The sequence below is a fragment of the Lygodium microphyllum genome, chromosome 8, assembly GCF_053477565.2.
Source record: "Lygodium microphyllum isolate KBCC chromosome 8, Lygodium_microphyllum_v1.1.10, whole genome shotgun sequence".
In the NCBI taxonomy this organism is placed as follows: domain Eukaryota; kingdom Viridiplantae; phylum Streptophyta; class Polypodiopsida; order Schizaeales; family Lygodiaceae; genus Lygodium; species Lygodium microphyllum.
The window spans coordinates 137,034,635-137,052,928 of NC_141142.1; the positions used below are offsets into that span (position 1 = coordinate 137,034,635).

The window sequence follows — 18,294 nt, forward strand, 5'->3', positions numbered from 1 at the left end:
GTTTTTCTCCTGTCTTGTTAATTATCATGATTCATGAACTTTTGCTCAAGAGATACTCCACACCCAAAGGTAAGGGATCATTGATAGCCCGTTGCCCCATCCACACCTAGTTAGGCATACAATCCCTTCCTCGTAGAAGCTTAGGATGTTGTTGGGATTCACAATATGAAAACTATGGTGGAAATTTATCTCAAACTTCTTGTAATTGGTGCAAAGAAAGTTAAGGCTCCACATATCACCAAGCTCACACAAGTTTTAACCTTGTCATCATAAAATCAAGCATTTTGCTAGATTAGGTAGGATAGACAAGCTAGTCAAATCTTAGCCTACATTGCACAAGTTTGTGAGTGACACATCAATAAACACTCATCTATGTGAAAATCCTCCATCCTAGTGTAAAACTTGCCTTAATGGATGTTGAAGATGTTAGAGTGACGCAATGAGGAAGTGAATGACCAAGACAATGAGAGCCTTGAGTTTATCCCAATGTGCCTAAGCCTTTGCCAACTCCATCTTATCACTAGAAGAGAGTTTGGAATCGTCTCGTAGAGAAGGATGATGAATAGCCTCCGTAACAAGCTCCGCCAAATCATAGGACTCCAGAATGGCAAGCATCTTGACCCGCCAGATGCGGTAATTCTTGCCATCAAGCTTTTGATTTGATGGAAGAGCTAGTAAGACGGGCATATTCCGGTCCATGATTGCATGAAGCTTTGCCATCAAGCTTTTGATTTGATGGAAGAGCTAGTAAGACGGGCATATTCCGGTCCATGATTGCATGAAGCTTTGTCTCGGCCTCAGAAGACATCTTCACCTACAATGCCGGCTCAAAACACAAAGAGCAGCCCCTTCTGATTGTGAGAATGCAGCCTGCTAGGGCTCTGGTTTGCTCATCCTGCTCCTTCACCCGCCGAAGGCGATGAAAAGGTAAAATCTGCACTTGAAGTCCCAAACGACAGCCTTCTTCCTTCTCTAACAGCAAAAACCAGTAGCAGCTTTAGCAAATCTTCTCCTTTCTTGCACGCCCATGCTCGCATCAGCCGTGTTCTGATGCGCAATCCTCTTGCCCACACTTGAACACTGAAAACGCAGCCTTGTGTTGCGTTGAAATCTCCTCTTTAGATGGGTCCAGTCCTTCAATGCTCTGATACCATGTCAGAGTGAAGCAACGGAGAAGCGAATGACTAAGACAAAGAGTGAACAGAGAGAGAGAAAGAAACAGTGAAATGCAAAAAATCTGCAATGAAGAATGCTGTATAAGGATGCAGAAATATACATGGGTGCAAAGAGAATATCAGCATATGTCTCCACCTCGAAGATCTCAGTCTTTGTCAACCCCAAGAGAAATCTCCATGGTTTGTAGCCTGAAATTTGTGAAAACAATTGAGGAAGACTGCTGAAATCAGGGCCTATAAATAGGCTAGAAAAAGCACACAAAATAATGCAGGTCAGATGCATTAAGTGTAGCCGACTGCTACACAACGTGGCACTCTTGCACCTGCTGTCACCTGCTAACCAGCTGCTCCTACTGCTCCTGTTTGGGGAATGATCAGCTAACCAGCTCTAATAGAAGACTATTTCTCAACAAGCTTTTTTCTAAAATTCTAAATGGGCCAAAATCATCAAGGTTAATAGAGATTAGTTTTTAACACTTAGATGGTAATCTTTCGTTTTTTCATAGGTAAATATTAGCCTTTATTAAGGTTTTATGATTGCTACTTGAACATAAAGTAAAATGATTACAATCGTTACTCTTTCACACATGTAAGGTCCAGCATTCAATACTCCTACATGGAGAGATCTTTATGGTTTAGTTGGTTTTAAAAATTTATGGAGAGATTTATCTTTTTGATGCTTTTTACTTTCTCAATGATTCAATGATAAAATCTTAATCATTCTAATTATTCTATTGCGATGTCATTGAGAAAGGGATGACCTTGAGGGAGAACGCGTGATGACTGAGGAGGATTGGATGAAGCAGTAAGCATTGGCGACCAAGCATGGTAAGCAAAGTAGTGAAGTTTGTTAAGAGATAATGTTGAGAGAGAGGGGAGGTAATAAGCAAAGTAGCGAAGTTTGTTAAGAGACGATATTGAGAGAGAAAGAGTGATGATGAATGATTGGTTTAATAAAATATTTATCCAAAGTACAGATTCTCTCGGAGAACTTTCAAGTGACTTTAAATTCGGTTGATTCCAAAGGAAATTGGCCCAACCTAGGTCTCTCGATACCAAAACATTGTATGCTTTCCAGAATATAACACAGCAAGGAGCTTGATATTTATACTAGCCATAGTAATATACAAAGCCTATATAGCAAGGCATCTCCTTCAAATCGGTATGTGCTACTATCAAGCTTCAATTTAGTTAGTGTTAGTTAGTGTTTTTTGTAGTATTTGACATAATTATTTTAAGAGCATACAATTTAACTGCATATGTTGAAATTTTTTATGTATGGCATAAGATCGAGTCTTTATTTAATGTATATTTTATCTTAGGTTGTATTCGTAAGTTTTTGCTGCCTTGTCCTTGTAACATGCTTTTAGAACAGAGAAATATTATCTAATTTGATTCCATGTTACACTTAAGCATTTCCTTGTTGATCCCAAGAGCTTACTTACTAAAAACTCTCGTTGGGTAGACCTTGCAACCAATACATTCCATCTGATAATAAGTGGCTTTTGTTGAAGTTTGTGAAAGATGTTTCTAACATCCTTAAGGTTTTCACATTTTGAATAGAAGTTAATAAGAGTATCGCCAATAGATCCATCCAACTCAAAGTCGCTTTTAACAATGAAGTAGTGAATTAACTTATTAAGTATATGTGCATTAAAACTCAAGCATGCCTTGAAAATAACTACCACCATATAAGTATTTGATTTTACTTTTGTGTTTTGCATAAAATAAAATAGCTTGATAATTTTTTTTAAAAAAATTAGTATTTGTACAAATAATATCACTCTATAAAAATACGTTTGATTTAAATTTTTTATTAAATGTGTAATTTATCTCATGTAAGCATTTGCACCGTGTAAACATTCGAGATAACTATCTACAAAAGTAGTTTAACTTTGATTCATAACACAAGATAATGTGGTACGCCTTTTACTCGGATGCTAAGTCACGTTGATTTTTGTACTATTGTAGTAGAGAGGCTAATCTTCATTATAAATGTCTATTGAACTTGAACATGATCTTTTTGGTCTACTTAAAATCTCTAGACTAGTGTGTTGCATTATACAACTTAGAAATTGTCTTAGATTTTTGAAGCAAGAAATTGGATGCTTGACATTGGTTATTTTACATTAAGGTTTAGTAATGATCATAAACTGTTATTGTGTTTTAATAGGTTTGCATTTGCAATGAAGATAATAGATAAACCTTATTAGTAATGCAAAAACAATAGAAATCTTATACATGAAGTTATAAGTGAGTGAAATATTTAAATTTTTTAAATCATACAAACTTGTATTATTGTGAGATACTCTCTTGTAGTTACAAAGTACTACGATATGAACTATGTGCTTTTTAAATTCCTACAAGAGCTTCTTTGAAGTGCAATTGTATAAGCTAGCGAAGGGCTTCTAAGTTTATGAAAAGAGATCGAACTTGTAGAAATCATATTTTGCAAACAAAGATAATCTCATCAATTTGGTAGATAATTCTAAAAAGGAAAAAAAATGTATATGTCATATTTAATTTTAAGATAAAAAACCAAAATAGATTTCTATATGTGATTTTAGAATATGTGCTTATTCATAGTTGTCAGGTATAAAAGGTACGATACAGTACGATATGATAAAATATAGTACTAAATGATACCTCATGATTTTATAAGGTACGGTACGATATTAGTACAAAAAAAGATGGTTTTTTAAAATAACAAAAATTATAAATCATTAAATGATAGAATACATGTTTAAAGTGAAAATAGCCATTTCATTACAAAATAAGATGAATGCATGAGGGTGACCATCACAGTCGCACGGGTTGTGCAAAACATGCGATACAACTACAATCTATTGTATCATGTATATGGATACAATGATAGTAGATACAAAAAAGAGAGAGACCTTTGAATCTATGATGAGGCATCATCATCATCATTATCAGAACCATCTGAGTGCTCATCAAGAGAGTTTGAAGATGACTCCTCGGCATTGGATGATGAGACACACTCATACTCATCCTCATTGATGAGGTTACCATCATCATTAAATGATGGCTCCCTAGGTGGCGGTTGTGTAGGCAAGGGGAGGTTGTCATCATGAGGCACAGGATGTGAGCTCCTAGAGTCCCGCTTTATATATGTCTGCAAGTCACTTGAATCAACCTCCCTCGATGTTGGAGAGCGTCAAATGACCATGCCCCTGCTACCATCTACTCAAGCTCCTCGCCCATGAGCATGCTGACTGCGAGTGTCACGAGTATCTGTTGCTATAAGCTCTTTATAGCGCTCTGCAAAAATCATCTCCTCCTCCTCGTCCACTTCTTGATGTATACTCGGAAGAGTGTTGTCTATCAACTTGAATGTATTGACATTTACGTATACAATGGAGTGATGCACGTAACATCGTAAATGCTTAAGTCTAAATTGTAAAGTATAAACTTCAAAGTTCAAAGTTTAAAACAATGAATTTTAAATTTTATGATTAAGTGTTTAAACTTTATCTGCTTCGGACTAACCATGGTTATCATAGCCCTCATAATGCGTAAGTTAGTGTGGCAATAGACTAGCTGCTCTTATTGTTGTATGCTAAGCCGATTGTGAATCTTTATGTGAATGAGAGAATAGGCACTCCAGTTTCTCTCACATGTATTTGAAGGGCAATCCTGGGCAAGGACCCTCATGGCTAAGGGCTGAAGGATCTCCAATGCGTATCCAAAGTTTTGCCACCAAAATAAAGGCTTCACAAGTGACTCTCTCCTTCAACAAGTGGGAGAAGCAAAAGCCATATGCCCTCTTTGATCTGCATAGCATCCTAGCTCCTCTAGCACTGCATTGTGGTTATCCACAGGGACCACACAAGTCAAATAAGTAAGATGGACCGAACGGAACTCTCTTTCATCCATGACCACTGGCGACTTGTAGCTGGATGTACCAATGCAATAAAACCATGGATGGGCTTATGCATCCATGCATCTCCTCTCTACTATCTCTAAAACATGTGCACGTTGTATCTTTATGATCACTATACAAGCACGTGGCTCCACCAATGTCGCTCTAAAGAAGTGAATGAGAAGGCCCATGGTGGACCCCTCGCAATCACTCATACGTGACACCCTATAAAAGGGAGTCACGACATTGACAACGACATAGACTTTTTGCCAAAACTACTCATTAAGGCACAAGTGTTGCATGGTTTTGGCGTCCTCTGTCTCATGCTCATCCCACTCATTCCATAGAGTAGACACCATTGTCTGGTGACGACGCCTCATTAAGGTGCTTCAACAATAACCACATGTAAGCAAAGCGAGTTGAAAAAGGCTTCTTTAACTCCAGTGTGCTATGCTCATGATACATTGCAAGCACCTTTGTCTTTACCATGAAGAAGATGACACTTGATGTAGCTTTGCGGACCACCCTCTTTACCCACTTGAGCTTTCCAATGTTCTCTATGAGCAAGTCCAAACAATGAGTTGCACATGGAGTCTGTACAATCGTGGGAAACTCGGCCTTAAGCAAACGGCCCATGCGCCAACAATTTGATGCATTGTCGGTAACAACTTGCACCACATTCGAGGGCCCACCTACAATCACAATTTACAAATTACAAGTAAGTATACTAACAATACTTGGACCTTAGAGAGAGAAAGAAAGAGTTGAAACATTCAAGTTTTAACTTTCAAGATTCAAGAATGAAGAGAGATGGGGATTGGGGGCCCGGGGAGAAAGAGAGAATCGAGATGGATATTAGAGAGAAATTAGAATAGGAAGATAGATAGTTATGCATAAATCAAGTATCATAATGAAAAAAAGTGAAACAAAATGTATACCTCAATGATAGCTTGTCGAATGTGGCGGTAGATGAATGCACCTGTCATTTTTCTCCCCCTCTTGCCGGTATCTACAGCCCGCAAAAAGTAAGTGTTGAGTGGACATGAGATGAGTATGTTCATAATGCCTCGATTTTTATGATCACTCTATCGGTCAGTGAGAATGGAGTAACCATATTTTATCCTTGTGGCCTGAATAGGATCAAGGGCTCTATCAATCCTCTCATTCTCTTCATAAATCTTTTTCGTTCTCATGTTGTTTATGTGACACCGGTCCATCCTTCACATGGACCCACATTGGCAATGGCTTTTACTATCTTCTTTCACTGCTCTTGCTTTAGGACATTGAATGCAAGATTGCACTCAATTACCGTGCGTGCAATGTCCGCAAGTGCCTTTCTCTAAGAAAGGCAACCGATCCATGCACATGACCGGGAGCTTGAGAGAGAGAGGATTGTCTCTTTGGCAATGCATGAGCCTCCACTCTTTGTCTTTTACTGGAGCTGGATGCGGATGTGGAGTCCCCACCACCAACGGTAGAGGCCTCTCTTGTATCGGTTGAAGACACACCCACATTCGATGCTTTCTCGTTAGTAGGCATAGGAGTTGGTGTTGATGAGCTACTTCCTCCTCCTCTTGTGGATCTCCCTCTCATCCTGGCGAGAATTTTCTCCGCGATGTTTTGAGGGATCTCCTTGTATGGAGAAACTTGCCTCTTTGTCTTGGAAAGACGTTGGAGAAGCCGACTTGTACCACTTGTATAGTGTCTCCCGCAATACTTGCATCCTTAATGGTGGAAGTTGGACTTCTTTGTGTCCCTCTCCATATGGATAGCATGCAAATTGAAGGCCTTATGCTTTTAGGAGTCATGGTGCCGATGATGGATAAAGAGGCGAGAGAGAGAGAGAGAGAGAGAGAGAGAGAGAGAGAGAGAGAGAGATGCGAGAGTCTGGACTCTTGAAACTTGAAAGTTGAGAGAGAGGGAGAGGCTAGAGGGTTGGGGTAAAGTTGAAAGAGCAAGAGTGAGAGAGAGGGGATGGGAGATGAGAATCGCAAATGCTTTGATAGGGTGCGAGATAGAGGGGATGGGAGATGAGATTTGAGAATGGCGAATGCTTTGATAGGGTGCGGGAAAGAGGGGATGGGAGATGAGAATGACAAATCACAAGTCCATTCAAGATCCAAGAGAGGAAGATGAGAATGGTAAATGGTTGCTGAATTGGTGTGGAAGCATGGAGGAGAGAAGCACCTTTTGTAGATAAGAGAAGGGTCAAAGTTCAAATAGTCAAAGAGGGCTCCCAGCTGGATGGAATCCAAGGAGGGTTGGAAGGGGAGTGCATAGCTGGAAAAGAGGGTGGGATGAGGTATCCAAGGCTTCCCACCCCCCAAAACGTGCAACATAGGCAAGTGGAACGTGTCAGATTAAAGGCAGCAGAACGTGGGACTCGAGATGCAGGACATGTATACGCGGTGGCCAGCAATAGCCCGTTTAAGCGTACGAATCTTGAAGTGAACGATGCGCAGTGGCGATGAAATGTTCGGCGATGGGAATGTTAGGTAGAGAGCAAAATGTGAGCAAGATCTTGTTGGAACCTGACGTGGAGATGAGAGTGAACGTGACGGATAATACACACGGAGAGTAGCAAGTGAGTGAGAGTCAGAGATAGAGATGCACGATGTTCTTGGATACAATGATGAGTGTACCTCTTTAGGTTTATATATATATAAAGAGGGCTCCCAGCTGGATGGAATCCAAGGAGGGTTGGAAGGGGAGTGCATAGCTGGAAAAGAGGGTGGGATGAGGTATCCAAGGCTTCCCACCCCCCAAAACGTGCAACATAGGCAAGTGGAACGTGTCAGATTAAAGGCAGCAGAACGTGGGACTCGAGATGCAGGACATGTATACGCGGTGGCCAGCAATAGCCCGTTTAAGCGTACGAATCTTGAAGTGAACGATGCGCAGTGGCGATGAAATGTTCGGCGATGGGAATGTTAGGTAGAGAGCAAAATGTGAGCAAGATCTTGTTGGAACCTGACGTGGAGATGAGAGTGAACGTGACGGATAATACACACGGAGAGTAGCAAGTGAGTGAGAGTCAGAGATAGAGATGCACGATGTTCTTGGATACAATGATGAGTGTACCTCTTTAGGTTTATATATACATATATATATATATATATACATAATATATATATATATATACATATATATATATATATACATATATATATATATATATATATACATATATATATATATATATATACATATATATATATATATACATATATATATATATATACATATGAAAGTACAAATGTGCTAAGGGTGTGTTCATACCCGTGCACATATAAAAGGCATGATGGCCCTTTATTCCCAACAACCTCCCACCTAAAGGCAATGTGCCTTAAGAGAAGAAAAGAATCAGCTAAGTCTAGGTATGTCCAACTCCCATCATCTGTTGGCAATGAGCAAACCGCTTTGTTGGAAGACCTTTCGTGAGAAGGTCTGCAGGATTATCATCTGTAAGCACTTTGACAAGCTCAATGCTCTTGCTGTCAAGTACATCTCTAATGAAGTGATACTTCACTTGTATGTGCTTTGTGTTTGCATGAAAGACGGGATTCCATGCTAGCATAATAGCACTCTGACTATCACAATGGAGAACAGGTAACTTTTTAATGCCAAGCTCTCCCACCAGACGTGAAAGCCATAAAGCCTCCTTGCATGCCTCAATGGCAGCCACATACTCTGCCTTTGTAGTAGACAATGCAATACACTTTTGTAGCGTGGAGATCCAAGAGATTGCTCCTTCTATGAAGGTAAACACATACCTTGGAGTGGACTTTTTGCAGTTCGCATGACCAGCATAGTCTCTGCATCGGTAAAGCCAACGATAGATGCCTTTTGCTTTCTGAAGCAGATGCACAAATCCTTTGTGCCTTTGAGGTATCTCATAATACCTTTCATTGCTTCCCAATGTTTTTTACCAGGGTTTGCCGTGTATCTGCTAACCACTCCTAGTGCAAAGGCAATGCCAGGACATGTAGCAACCATAGCATACATGAAACTGCCAACAGCTGAAGCATATGGTATCTTGGCAATTTCAGCTTTCTCATCATCAGATGTAGGGCTGTTCTCTGCACTGAGTTTCACATATAAAGGCAATGGAACCCCAATTGTTTTTCCCCCCTCCATATTGAAACGTTGCAAAACCTTGGAGATATACTCTTGCTGAGATAGATAGAGTAATCCTTTTGACCTATCTCTGAGTATTCGCATGCCAAGAATGTGATTTGCATCACCAAGATCCTTCATGTCAAAGCTGCCATGAAGAATTTGCTTCAGTGAGCCCAAGGAATGAGTATCTCTACCAGCAATCAACATGTCATCAACATGTAGAACCAAGATAATCAGGCTGCCATCTACGGTCTTCTTGGTGTACAAGCAGTGATCCACTTGACTTCTATGAAAACCTTGAGACTGCATAAATGTATCGAACTTATGATACCGTTCTCTTGGTGCTTGTTTCAGCCCATACAAACTTCTTTTGAGTTTACATACCATCTTCTCTTTCCCTTGTGCAAAAAACCCTCCAAGTTGCTTCATATATATGTCTTCATGTAGATCACCATGTAAGAATGCAGTCTTTATATCCATCTGTATGAGCTCCATATCTTCAGCTGCAACCAAGCCCAAAATGGTTTTCAATGTAGTCATCTTGACTATAGGAGAGAAGATCTCATCAAAGTCAACTCCATGTTCCTGCTTGCATCCCTTCGCAACCAATCTTGCTTTGTACTTTTAGCGATGAACTAGAAGTGACCATCTTGTAAATCCATTTGCATGGAAGGGTTTTTTGTCCTTTAGGCAATTGCACCAAGTCCCAAGTGCCATTTTTCTCAAGAGATTCCATCTCTGACAACATGGCTTTATACCATTGCTTGTTGTCCTGTCTGTCCATTACTTCTTGGAAGCAAGACGGTTCACCATAGTCAACATGACATTATCAGCCACATTGTTTGCACTAGGAATGAATCTATCAAGTTGTCTAGTAGCCCTAGACGATCTCGCAACCCAATGATCATTGTTTGTTGGTTGTCGAGCCTACAAATTTCCATTTTCAGCTTGTTGTCCTGGCATTTCAGCCTGCAAATCAGCATTAACAGCTTGCTGTCCTGGCTGTTCTTGCACATTCAGTGGCTCATCATTATGGGCAATGGCTGGCTGATCATTTCTAGCATCATTTTTTGCATTTGTAGGTTTATTTACAGTAGGTATTTGCTGCTGTACAACGGGCACATTTTGCTGTCCAAAAGGTATTTTTTCCTAGAATACAACCCTACGGACTTCCTCCGTTCTTTCGGGCTGTTTGTACATGCGATCTTTCTGAAACATAATATCATTGCTGCGTACTACTTTTCTTTTCTCAGGATCTCATAATCTATACCCTATTTCACCTTCATCACCATATCCTAGGAAAATACATTTACGGGACTTTGGCTCAAGTTTGTTGCGTTTTTCCTTACATATGTGCACAAATGCTTCGTAGCCAAACACTTTCAAGCGTGTATACGAAGGTGGCTTGCCTGACCACGCTTCTTGGGAAACTCGCCCCTCCAAAGATCTGTTTGGTGAGCGATTAATCAAGTGTACGGCTATCATAACAGCCTTTGTCCAAAAACCATGGGGTAATGCAATATGAGATAGTATCGTACGAACCTTATTCTATATGGTCCGATTCATACACTTTGCGACTCCATTTTGGGGTGGATTATGAGGGGCAGTGAGGTCCCTCTTTATCCCTTTGCTGTCACAAAATCCCTGAAAGGCCTTGGACACATATTTCCCACCATTGTCAGAGCGAAGACACTTAAGTGTCTTATTAGTCTGATTCTCATTAATGCCAAGAATTTTTTAAACTTGTCAAGCATTTCATCCTTGCTACGAATAGGGTAAACCCATATCTTCCGTGTAGCATCATCGACAAAGGTGACAAAGTATTTCTTTTCCCCTAAAGATAACTTTGGCATCTGACTTACATTGGAATGTACTAACTCTAGAGGAGAAGATTTCAGTGAAAGAAACTTCTTATGAGATGTCTGTGCATATTTACCATAAACACAATGATCACAATGCTCAAAATCAGCATAACGAAGAGAAGGCCAGTAACCCAAACGAGAAAGTATTTTCATTCCAGTTTGACTCATATGTCCCAACCGGCCATGCCATAAAGAAATACTTGGCTACTCAATCACGACAGCAACATGGTTATGCATACTAGATACATGGAGAGGATACAAGATATCACTTTTACAACCTCTGGCAATCACTCTAGATCCCTTATAGATCTTCCATTTTCCATCGCCAAAGGTGATATGAAATCCATCGTCATCTAGCTGCCCTGTGCTAATCAAGCTCTTCTTGAGTTGAGGTACATGTCGTACATGCTGAAATGTGAAGACGGAACCATGCTAAAACTGCAACTGCACACTGCCAATACTTGCAATGTCACAAGCATAGTGTCCCCAAGATGGACGACCCCTTTTATAGTCAGGAAACCACTCACGATGAGGGGTGACATGAAAGGAAGCATGTGAGTCTAGAATCCAAGTATGCATGCCATCATCCATATGTGCAAGTAAAGCATGTGTACTAAAGTGTGAAGAGACAAAGAGTACGTCATTCCCACTGTCGCTGTCATGAGTGACTACATTCACCTCTTCAATTTTGACACTGCTCTTCTTAGACTGACTCTCTTTCTTCTCTTCCTTGCTATCATTTGTCTTCTTGCCCTTTCTTTTCTCTTTCTTCCATTTGTAGCAGTCATGTTTAAAGTGACCCTTCTTGCCACAATGATGGCATTCAACATCCCTACCACGTGATTTACTGCGTCCCTTGCTATCAGATTTGCCTTTTTGCTGTGATCTGCCCCTAGTATGCAAAGCACTAGAAGACTTACCGGATGCATTGTTTTGCTGATTCATTTATTCCATGAGTAGAGCACTCTCTAGATCAGCATATAAAAGGATTGCATTAGAATTGCTCATAGCAGTTCTGAATGTATCCCAACTCTCTGGCAGAGTGCAAAGCAAGAACGCAGTCTTAAATTCTTCATCAATCATGAACTTCAAGGCAACCATCTGGCTGAAAATGGAGTTAAACTCACTCAAGTGAGTAGACATTGCTGTATCCTCTTTCGTACGCAAATCCATAAGCTTTTTCAGCCAATAAACTTTGCTTCCGGCACTCTTCTGTGCATATAGTTCTTCTAGTTGAGTCCAAATAGCATAGGTAGAATCCAAACGTTCAATGTTAAGTAGTGAGGCATCAGAAATTGATAGCTCGATGGTTGAGCGTGCAAGCTCATTTAACTCATCCCAATCTTCCTGTTCCACATTTGCGGGCTTTGCCCCTTTGGTCTTAATCGGCTTTGCCTACTTCTTTTGCAGCAGGATATTATAGCACTATTTTTGCCAGACTGCAAAGTTACATGCTCCTTCAAGCTTCTTAATGTGCATGAGATGACTGCTGTCACTGCCAGTCATGATTATCAGTCCGAATGTGACTAGAAAATTCAGCAAATGCAGGCCCAAACTATCCCACAAGTGACCAAGGTACAACAAGTACCAACCAGCAGTAAATGACCCCGTAAAAGCAGAAATTTCAGACCTGCAAATAAATTTTCAGAAGCACTAGACCTTGTGCTACAGTACTCCACAACTGATTATAGCTATTCCAAGGACAAATACATCACATTACATGAGAAGTCCCAAATTTTAGTTGCAATTTCTGTTGTACATGCACCCATGGGCACAAAATTTGACATGCACGGTCAAAAGCCCCAAAATTTTTGTGCTCAAAGCATCAACCATACATCTGCACTGTCTCTGACATGCATAGAACAGGCCAATTTTGCCAAAATAGAGCAATTTTAGCAAGACCTCAAAATTTTCCAAGTGCTAGGTGTCCAAATTGCATGGAATTAAACCCGCATGTACATAAAATCACCAAATGGCACACAAATTTTTCCCAAACAGCAAAAGCCCCAAATTGCACAAGGTCCAATGTGCATCAATGTGGAGAAATTGGGTAAATTTTGAGCCCAATTCTTGCATGTACATGAAAAGCCCCAAATGTTAGAGCTAAATGTTACAAATCCTGCAATTTCTGTGACAAATATCACTGTTGTGTCTTACTTGCATCAAATTTGGACAAATCCCCAAAATTTTGGCACAAATCTGCCCAAAATTCTGAACTGTGCTTACACGCATGTACGCCCGTCAGTGAGCAAAGGGCTTGCTTGTAGGGAACCTTTGAAAAAATTAAAAAATTTTGCAAAGGAAAAATGACGAATCTCACATGTGGAAAAAACCCTTCTTAGTACGAAGGTAGAAAAAACACGTGTAAGAAGCCCTACAAAGAGTGAACGATGTAAAAGTATACATGGTATAGTAGATCAAATCCCCAAACCGTAGAGACTAAAGCCTTGTGAAATGGTTCAAACTTTGGTCTTGGAAGAACCGCTATAAACATATTTCTTAGAACGCAATGAATGCGGAAGTGTATCAACAAGGCTAAAAGACAATTAACACAAGAGAAGAGGGAGAGAGAAAAGAGAGAACTCAGATATCTGCAGGCAATGAATGCTGAAATGAGGGAGGCAGATGTACAACGGACTGTCAGAATATCTCCTCGAGCCGGGTCTCTCTCACAAACACTTGAAAGACAAGTGATGGAGTGCAGGCTATGAAGTGGCCTTATATAGCACAAAAGAATGCAATAAAACATGTAGGGCGGCTAGCAAAATTGGACTACTAGCTGGCGGTAGCAATAAATTCAGTGGATTGCTACACGCAAATCAGGAAAACCAGCGGTCTCATGCCCTAGCTGCCACGTGGCACTACCCCTTCTCATAATAAGGTAGCGGTACATTGTGACTATTGAAAATTGCCCAAATAACTGACAGGAAAATGCGTAACTCCACCCGAGAGAATTGACTCCACCAACTATATCCTGAGAATGCTAGTCTAGGGGATGACTAATCTCTAGCACTCTCTCTCAGATCCTGGAGGCGTCATACGGCTTAGCAATCTGGAGTGCTATCGGAGAACAATCTAAGGAAGCGTCTTTAACAAATATGCTAGATTATCATTTGATTTGCAGAAAATCACATTAGTAGTCTCATCCAAAATCTTCTCTCGAATGAAATGGTATTGTATCTCAATTTGCTTTGACCTAGTATGAAACACAAGGTTCCGTGCCAAAGCAATGCAACTCTCATTGTTACAATGAAGGGTTGTAGGACTTGTTTGAGGGTAACCAAGCTCTCCTAGTAACCTTGGAAGCTACACTGATTCACATGTGGTAGAAGACACCGCTTTTTATTGCGCCTCTATGGAAGAAAGGGTACCTATGGGTTGCTTCTTGCTACTCCACAAGATAATACTTGCACCCAAAGTAAAGCAATATCATGTTGATCATCTTTGTTGGTCTATATCTCCCGTCTATCGTCTAGCATGTAGGAACCAAAATCTCGAGTACCTGCTCGATAATGAATATTCAGATTGGGGCCCCCCCCTTAGGAACTACAAAATTCCTATAGCAACCTTTTAATAAACCAACTTGGGTTTACTCAGAAACCTGGCCAACAAACCCATAGAAAAGCACAAACCAATCCGAGTGTTAAGAAGCCAAATCAAGGATCCAATCAACAACTTGTTGCGGGAAGTATTCATTGTTGGAGAATCTACATTGGCTGTAGCCTTTCAATTTCGATCCATAGGAGTAGAAATAGCTAATATCCCTTCATCTCAAACATGGCTAAAAGATACTGCACATATTGCTGTTGGGAGATGCAAATCCCCCTAAGAATCAGGTAAATCTCATGAGCTAAAAGGAAATGGAGAAGGTCCATATGTGTCTTCTTGAACACCTCATATAGTGCCTCCTTTGTTTGCTTGACCTTCTGGGCATGGTCATTTGTCAAGATAAGATCATCCACATAAAGCACGAACAATGTGCGCCCTCTAGTTGAGGTATGGATATATAATTGGGCATCGGAAGAGGAATGCCAATACCAGAACTTCCCTTAAAGGAACGAGTATCTTTTCTCATTCCAAGCATGCAGAGCCTGTTAGAGGCCATAAAGAGCCTTCTTCAACTCGTACACTTGTCCATCTGATTAGGAAAATCCAGGAGGCTGCTCAACATAGATCTTCTTCCTCAAATTACCATTAAGAAAGACAGACTTCACATTAAGTTGATAATCTAGCCGTTTCCTATAGCTGGTGAAACCAACCTTTCTTCTTAGAAAGGGTGGTAATTACCTAATTAAGCACTTAATTACAACAATCAACAAATAAACATAAATTAAAATGCACAATTTACCTTAATAGTCTTGGACAAAAGACACCCGGTTGGCCCTAAAACTGGTGCCTCTTTCGGTATTTCTTTAACTTTAATTACTAATGGATTAAGTACAAGTTGAGATTTCACAATCTCCTTTGCTGATCCAAAAGTCGCTTGTTGTATATACAATCAACAAGCAAATTGGGCCAATTGTCTCTTAATTTTCATCCAGGATTTGCACAAATGGAACCACCAACTGGACAAATATTGCCCTAATTCACAATGGATGATCTGACATTTGAAATCCCTATCAATTCCACGAATTTTAGGTTCTCATTTCAGTGTACGATGCCTTTCACTATTGCACGGGTCCCAAAGTGGCTCTAAACTCTAATTTTTGTAAAAAATTGGGGTTTATAGTAGAGATCTCTCTATTGTCCCAGATTTGCTAAAAAAAGTTGAGAAATGCTGAGATCTCTTTAGAATGGGTTGGAAAAGGTGATAGAAAGTTGAGACGAGAGAGAAATTTGATCTTCTTTGCGAGAATACCCTAAATTGTGTCTGCTACCTACTCTAGCTTGCATTTAATGCAGTCACTTACTGCCAGGCATCTCCAAAATGTTGTCATCTGATCAATAATGTTGTTGTGTGCCCTTGGAATGTGACTCCTTGCTATCCCGTGCCTATTGAGGTCCCCAAATGGCTATCTTTTGTAGCAAATTGCTATTCTCTAATTAGAAAATGAACCAATAGCTCTCTCTTTTCCTCTTCCAAGTTGTAAATTGTTTGAATGGCTGAGATCCAGCTCCCAAAAAAGTTTTTTTAGTTAGCATGGGCATTTTTGACAAGTGACAACCTTTTAAACTCATTTTTTACCATTATCCAGTCATTTAATTAATTTTCAGAATTAAATAATCTTGAAGATAAATTTCAGCCCTTTTGACCCTATCCAAAATTAAATGTGTATATCCATAATGAAATTGGCTAGGCTATTCGTAACTTTGAGTGGTCCCCAATCTTTGTTGACCCTTAAAATAACATAAATTTATTAATTAATGCTAGTCCCTAGTGTCACCACTGACACTTATTGGCCAAATTGTCCTGGGTGAAACTATGAGAGAAAAGGGAGAGAGAAAAGAGACATAAGAACATAAAAATTTGTAGGCAATGAAAGCTGAAATTAAGAGGGAGATGTACAAGGGGCTGTCGAAGGATCTTCTTGAGCCAAATCTCTCTTATCAACACTTGAAAGACAAGTAATGTAGGGTAAGTTGCGAAGTAGCCATATATAGCATAAAAGAATGCAGTAAAAATGCAAGGCTTTGCTAGCCAACCAACTAGTGGCAGCAAGTGCCTATACATTGTGATTGCTGAAAATGCCCAAATAAATGATAGGACAATGCCCAAATAACTCCACTAGTGAGAACTGATTGCACCAAATGTATCTTGAGAATGCTAGTCTAGGGAATGACTAATCTCTAACAACATTTCCATGTGTAGACACATACACCAATTAAATCTCTTCTGTATAATGATAGTGTATCTCAATGTGCTTTGTGTGAGCATGAAACATTGGATTTTTTGCAACTGCTGTAGCGTGTTGGTGTAAATGAGAGTGAGAGAGGTCTGCATAATACAAGATGCAGATGCATTGGTAGTGGGAGCAATAAGGTTTAGGAAACATAACAATTGTAAGCGAAAATGATTGAAGTGGCCATGTCTACATAACATGATACCCAACAATTCTAGATAAGAGGATGACCCAAATAAGTGGCCGGGCTGATTAGAAAGTGAGTGATTGTTGAGAACATAGGGCTATTAGACAAAGCTCCTAGTGTTTTTGACTAACTTTTTGACGGGGCTCATAGGAGATAAGTAAGAGCTTCTAGTGATCTTAATTTTGTGATGGGACTTACAAGTAAAAGATAAGCACGATGTCAAAAAATGAGCAATAGAAATCTATTTTGGTTCTTTATCTTAAAATTAGAGATGACATATGCATTGCTTTTTGGTTTTAAGAATTGTCTACCAAATTGATGAGATAATCTTTGTCTATAAAATATGATTTCTACAAGTTCAACATCTTTTCATGAACTTAGAAGCCGTTTGGCGGACTTGTGTAATTGCACTTCAAAGAAACTTGTGTAAAAATTTACACTTATTGCTTTGATTTGATTGTATTAGATAGATATATCTATGTGCATATTTATTAGGAATCATTTTACTGTATTAAGGGAGAGCATATAGTTCATATTGTAGTACTTTGTAACTACAAGAGAATATCTCATAATACTATGGATATTTGTATGGTTAGAGAAATTCAAATATTTCACTCAATTGTAAGTCTATATACAATATTTCTATTTTTTTAGCTTTATTGATAAGGTTTGCCTATTACCTGCATTGCAAATGTAAGGGTGTCAAATTACAACAACAGTTTGTGATCATTAGCAAACCTTTATGAAGGATAACCAATGTCAAGCATTCAATTTCCTGCTTGAAAGATATGAGATACTTTTTAGGCTATGTTATGTAACACAGTGATTTGAACATTTTAACTTAAGAATATCATATTGAAGTCCAATGAACATTTCTAATGGAAGATTAGCTTCTCTACTACAAGAGTGTGAAAACCAATATGACTTAGTAGCTAGACAAATGATACATCACATTATCTTATGTTATGGATTAGAGTCCATTGCTTTTGTAGGTAGTTATTTGATTCGGATGTTTGCATGGTACAGATGCTTACACGAGACAAACCACACTTTTAATGGAATTTTTGAACCAAATGTATCTTCATGGAGTGCTATTGTTTGCGTAAGTGAAGTTGTTCTATTTGATGCAAAACATAAATGCAAAACTAGATGTTTATGTATTGGTAACTGTTTTTAAGGCATACTTGAGTTTCAATGCACATATACATGGTAAGTTGATCCACCACTT

General features: G+C 39.4%; 1 protein-coding gene across 12 annotated transcripts in view; it reads left to right on the forward strand.

Annotated features, from left to right (window-relative positions):
• Positions 1 to 18,294, forward strand: part of LOC148032910 (pentatricopeptide repeat-containing protein At5g56310-like) — a 115,492-nt gene that overhangs the window by 66,439 nt on the left and 30,759 nt on the right. For 2 of the 12 annotated variants that reach the window (XR_015691677.1, XM_087683603.1), the window contains exons 2-4: positions 1,930 to 2,003; positions 2,153 to 2,337; positions 18,093 to 18,168. The exons of 4 other annotated variants lie outside the window; for them this stretch is intronic. Coding sequence is in view for 2 of the 8 variants with exons in the window: in XM_087683603.1 (XP_087539729.1) it covers positions 18,122 to 18,168 (47 nt within the window). In the remaining 6 variants the exon portion in view is untranslated. Of the gene's footprint in view, positions 1 to 1,925; positions 2,004 to 2,152; positions 2,338 to 18,092; positions 18,169 to 18,294 lie in introns of all 12 variants that reach the window. 6 more of the 12 variants (XR_015691685.1, XR_015691678.1, XR_015691679.1 and 3 more) reach the window with 4 other exon arrangements.